The following is a 5,000-nucleotide window of genomic DNA, read 5'->3' as shown; positions in this document are numbered from 1 at the left end:
ATCAGGTGGACCAGGTTAACAAAACTTGCCTCAAACTCACTCACACACAATCTAGCCAATATATACACACACACAAACAACCTAGCATATACACACACACAAAACCACCTAGCATATAAACATACACACACACACACACACTACTATGTCATCATGAAATTCACACTTATCTGCTGAAGCCTGTTTGAACACACACACTTAACCTGCTTACACCTAAAGCGGAGACACACACACACACACACACACACACACACACACACACACAGCTATGCCATCATGAAATTCACACTTATCTACTGAAGCCTGTTTGAACACACACACACACACACACACACACCTGCTTACACCTAAAGCAGACACACACACACACACACACACACACACACACACACACACACACCTGCTTACACCTAAAGCAGACACACACACACACACACACACACACACACACACTTGCTTACACCTAAAGCAGACACACACACACACACACACACACTTGCTTACACCTAAAGCGCGCACACACACACACCCATACATACTTAACCTATACACACACACACACACACACACACACACACACCCATACATACTTAACCTATACACACACACACACACACCCATACATACTTAACCTATACACACACACACACACACACACACACACACCCATACACACACACACACACACTTGCTTACACCTAAAGCGCGCACACACACACACCCATACATACTTAACCTATACACACACACACACACACACACACACACACACACACAGTGCAGTGTATAGTAGCAGTGACAATGGCGATGACATCAGCTGATGGTGAGGTAATCGTTTGGAGTTTTCGCCCCCTTCTAGAGTGGGTGGCGGAGATTCGCCCAACATGATATCACCGTGCGCGTGTGTGTGTGTGTGTGTGTGTGTGTGTGTGTGTGTGTGTGTGTGTGTGTTTGTGAGGGCTCGGCCCCTTCAGGAGTGGCTGGTGGAGATTCGCTCGATACATCATCACTTCTCTCCATGGAGACCACACCATCACATCCGTATGCTAATGTTCACAGCTCTCCTGAACTTTCAGACATGCACATCTATATGTTTCTGAGGGAGCATAACTTGTAGATGTGTGTGTGTGTGTCAGCGTGTGTGTGTGTGTGTGTGTGTGTGTGTGTGTGTGTGTGTGTGTGTGTGTCCCTACCATCTTCCCTCTCTCTCTGATTGTGGGTGCAGGGGAATGGCAGGCAAATTTAACGAAGGACCACTTTTAAGGTTTGATACCTAATGAAGAGTCTGTCTTAGTCAGAGGGGAGAGAGAGAGAGAGAGACGAGAGAGAGAGATGCTCCTTTGCTTTGGTCTTTGTTCAGCTCACAGACAAAACATAATATCCAAGAACACATAAGACTCTCGATTCAAAACATTTGGTGATTAATGGACAATAATGTGACAAACTGTTGCCGTGTCGGTCCCTAGCGGTGTGAAACAGTCGTTAAAAACGACTGTGCCTGCGCCGCGTGAGCAGCAACAACAAGGCGGAAATCGGGAGGTTATCAATAATTCATCCAGCATATTTTCACCCTCGTTGCTATAACGCTTTGCCAAACCGACCGTTACTCCGGTTTCCCGCTGTAGTCTACCTGGCCGAGCCATTTGTCCGTAGCTCTTGTTAACCTGGGCACGATTAAACATTTATAAAGGCGCCTTTCCCCGTTAGTCATGGGCTCGCGTCGCACCGGAGCGCATTGCCAACCGGAGCCACCGGCTGTCATCAGCCCAGAATGAGGGCGTGAATCCGGTTTTGTCTATGGAGCCTATCCTACACTTCCAGTTTCTACCCCCTTCAAACAGTGACTGACATAGGTTAGCCAATCAATTAGCTACACAGCGATCGCAAACAATAATAGCCTACGTGACTTGCTTATTCCTTGAAATGTTACTATGTGTATCATAACAAACACCCAGCTTGTGAAGTGCACATCGAGTCTGAATAAATCGATAACTGCATGTTTGAGAAGGTTGCCCTTGAGAGAGCACACCCATCCTACGAGCATGCGGTGCTGTGCGATCCTGCACTGGTATGCAAATGATCAACTAGACGCGCATACAGACACACACACACCATCTCCCCCCGCGGAGCCTACACACACAAAAGAACGACCCCATGCTCCCTGCTGACACAAAGAAACACCCGCGCTATGTTGCAAGTCGTTGTGCTGCAACTGGTTAAACTGTATCCGCGACAGGGAGGAACCACGCATTCGGGCTGCACACGCGATCCAACCCCGATCAGATGTTCGTACCTCCGGTCCCGTGAGCCCTAGCAGTTCTACGTACCTTCATACTCTTGATGGCCTCGTAGCCATCCTGGACGGAGCGGATCTCCTCGAACACCGTCTCATGTGGCAAGAGCAGCTGGTTGAGGATCTGCAGGGACCCGGAGCGGTACCGGATCGCTTCCAGCGTCATGGCCGCGGTCGGCGTGGGATGAGTCTGCGGCACGGCGGGGGTCTGGTGTGGGGAGGGAGAACGTTCAGGAGGAGGAGGTGGGGGTGGGAGACTCTAAAAACACTCAAAAGCTTTCTCTCTCTCTCTCTCTCTCTCTCCCTCCTTCCTCTCTCTGTCGCGCTCACACTCTCACCCGCGTGACAACGGGGCTTGTTCACTGTTGGTCCGTGCTTGCGTCGCTGGCTTAACGTTCCTTGCCGAAGCGAGCTGGTCCTTCAAAGAAAGAAAAGGGGGCCAGCCGTACCTCCAGCGCGAGGATATGCGGGACGGTCGGTGTTTGAGTGGGTGGGTAAAAATGCGCGACAGAAAACGGGGTTGAGTGTGTTCTCTCGCTCACAACCTTTTCCCTACACACACACACACACACACCAACAGAGGGGGACCACGTGTCACTCATTTCGACAGGAAGCCCCGCCTCCCTTTGTCCACGCCCACCTCTTGCTCTGTCTGCGCGGGCACAAACACTGCGCGCTCTCGGCTCCTCCACCACCACCACGTTCCCATGGACCGAGACGGCGCGTTCTCAGCGCTCGGGCGGGCGCAGTGCACTCTCTCGTCCCGTACCGTACAGCCTCTTTCTCCCCGCAGCTGGGCGGGCGGGCGGGCGTTGTTCTTTTGTTTTGGGAGGTAAAACGCGCCCCTCGGTTCAGCGGGATTAGCATAAGCGCACAGCCGCGGTGGCAGTCTTACAATAGGACTGGGAGATGGACTCTATTCTTCCCCAGGGACGGGAGAGAGAACGGGGCAGCGAGAGGGAGGCAGATGTTCGGCCCGGTGCTGCCGCAGACCTGGAGAATGGAGTCGGGCCATTATTCACGGCCATTCAATGCCCCTCTCTCTCTCTCTCTCTTTCTCTCTCTTTAACACACCAATGCCCCTCTCTCTCTCTCGCTCTTTCTCTCTCTAACACACCAATGCCCCTCTCTCTCTCTCGCTCTTTCTCTCTCTAACACACCAATGCCCCTCTCTCTCTCGCTCTTTCTCTCTCTAACACACCAATGCCCCTCTCTCTCTCGCTCTTTCTCTCTCTAACACACCAATGCCCCTCTCTCTCTCTCGCTCTTTCTCTCTCTAACACACCAATGCCCCTCTCTCTCTCGCGCTTTCTCTCTCTAACACACCAATGCCCCTCTCTCTCTCGCTCTTTCTCTCTCTAACACACCAATGCCCCTCTCTCTCTCGCTCTCTCTCTCTCTAACACACCAATGCCCCTCTCTCTCTCGCGCTTTCTCTCGCCACCACACTAATGCCATCCCAACACACATGTTCTCTATTCTTCTTTTTCACTCAGTCACACACACACACACACACACACACACACACACACACACACACACACACACACACACACACACACACACACACACACACACACACACACACACACACACACACAAACACACACACACACACACACACACACACACACACACACACACACACACCCCAACATTCTTTAGTCTTCGGACATCACTCATTCTAATCAACAGTGTTTTGACTGTCAGGACCTAAATTCCCTCTGTGACACAATTCTCCCCGTCTCTCTTTCTTTCTTTCTCTCTCTCTCTCACACACACACACACACACACACACACAAAAGCAAAGGCATGCAGCCAATGCAACCTGTTCCTCACTTTGGACAGAGTTGTTTCTGTCTCTGAAATGTTACCTTGCAGCAGAGAGTACAATCTCCCACCACTAGAGACACACAAACACAAGCACACCAAAGATGAGGTCTGGGCGGTATTCCACGTACGTGGTTTAGTGACAAACCTGGATAAGTTAACTCAGAGTAAGTGGTAAACCTCCTAATAAAAGAACCCCCCATTGGTTCATTCTCCTAGCAAAACAACGTCAGAGGGCTCTTCTATTAGGAGGTTTAACTCTTATTCAGAGTTAATTTATCCAGGTTTGTCACTAAACCACGTACGTGGAAATGATAGGTGAAAATTCACCCTAGTTACCTCAGGACTCCGGACCTGCATATCAGTATATTTATTAGACAAACAACAATTGCAATTGGGCTCACTCCCAGCACAAGGCTGAAAGTGAAGCAATGATAAACACATCGCACAAGGTTTATATAGACAGAAGTTAAGCGTTCAGCATGGATAACCACATGGTGGATTTATGACGTCGGAGGCACGGATGGAAGTTTTGCAAGGTCGGAAGAAGCACAGTTCAACCCTTTTCATCACTTCTGGTCTAAACATGCTCTTGTACATATGCAGACTAAGTGGCACCTAATATTCTAAGTTACACACACGCAGAAACACAGAAAAGCCATGATTCATATGAGGTAATTAATAATACAAGGCACTTGATTAGTCATTAACAGTGCTTGGAAATTATCTCCATCAGTGGAATATCCCCCCGTTTTTGAAATCAGAGCCAGAGACCATATTTATACATCGTATCACATTTATTATACTGTAGGTGCATCATAGCCAGAACAGAAGAACCCCGTATTAAAACACCAACCCCGCCTCCAGCTCCGCCCCT

General features: G+C 49.6%; 1 protein-coding gene across 1 annotated transcript in view; it reads right to left on the bottom strand.

Annotated features, from left to right (window-relative positions):
* Positions 1-2,941, bottom strand: part of mri1 (methylthioribose-1-phosphate isomerase 1) — a 12,277-nt gene extending 9,336 nt beyond the window's left edge. Inside the window, exons 1-2 of the mRNA XM_031561922.2 lie at positions 2,632-2,941; positions 2,328-2,501 (exon numbers count right to left, since the gene is read on the bottom strand). Coding sequence (XP_031417782.1) covers positions 2,328-2,459 — 132 coding nt within the window. The 5' untranslated portion in view covers positions 2,460-2,501; positions 2,632-2,941. The remainder of the gene's footprint in view (positions 1-2,327; positions 2,502-2,631) is intronic.
* Positions 2,942-5,000: the final 2,059 nt, after the last annotated feature.

This window comes from Clupea harengus, chromosome 24 (assembly GCF_900700415.2).
Source record: "Clupea harengus chromosome 24, Ch_v2.0.2, whole genome shotgun sequence".
Taxonomy (NCBI): domain Eukaryota; kingdom Metazoa; phylum Chordata; class Actinopteri; order Clupeiformes; family Clupeidae; genus Clupea; species Clupea harengus.
This window is presented reverse-complemented; position numbering and strand designations above follow the sequence as displayed.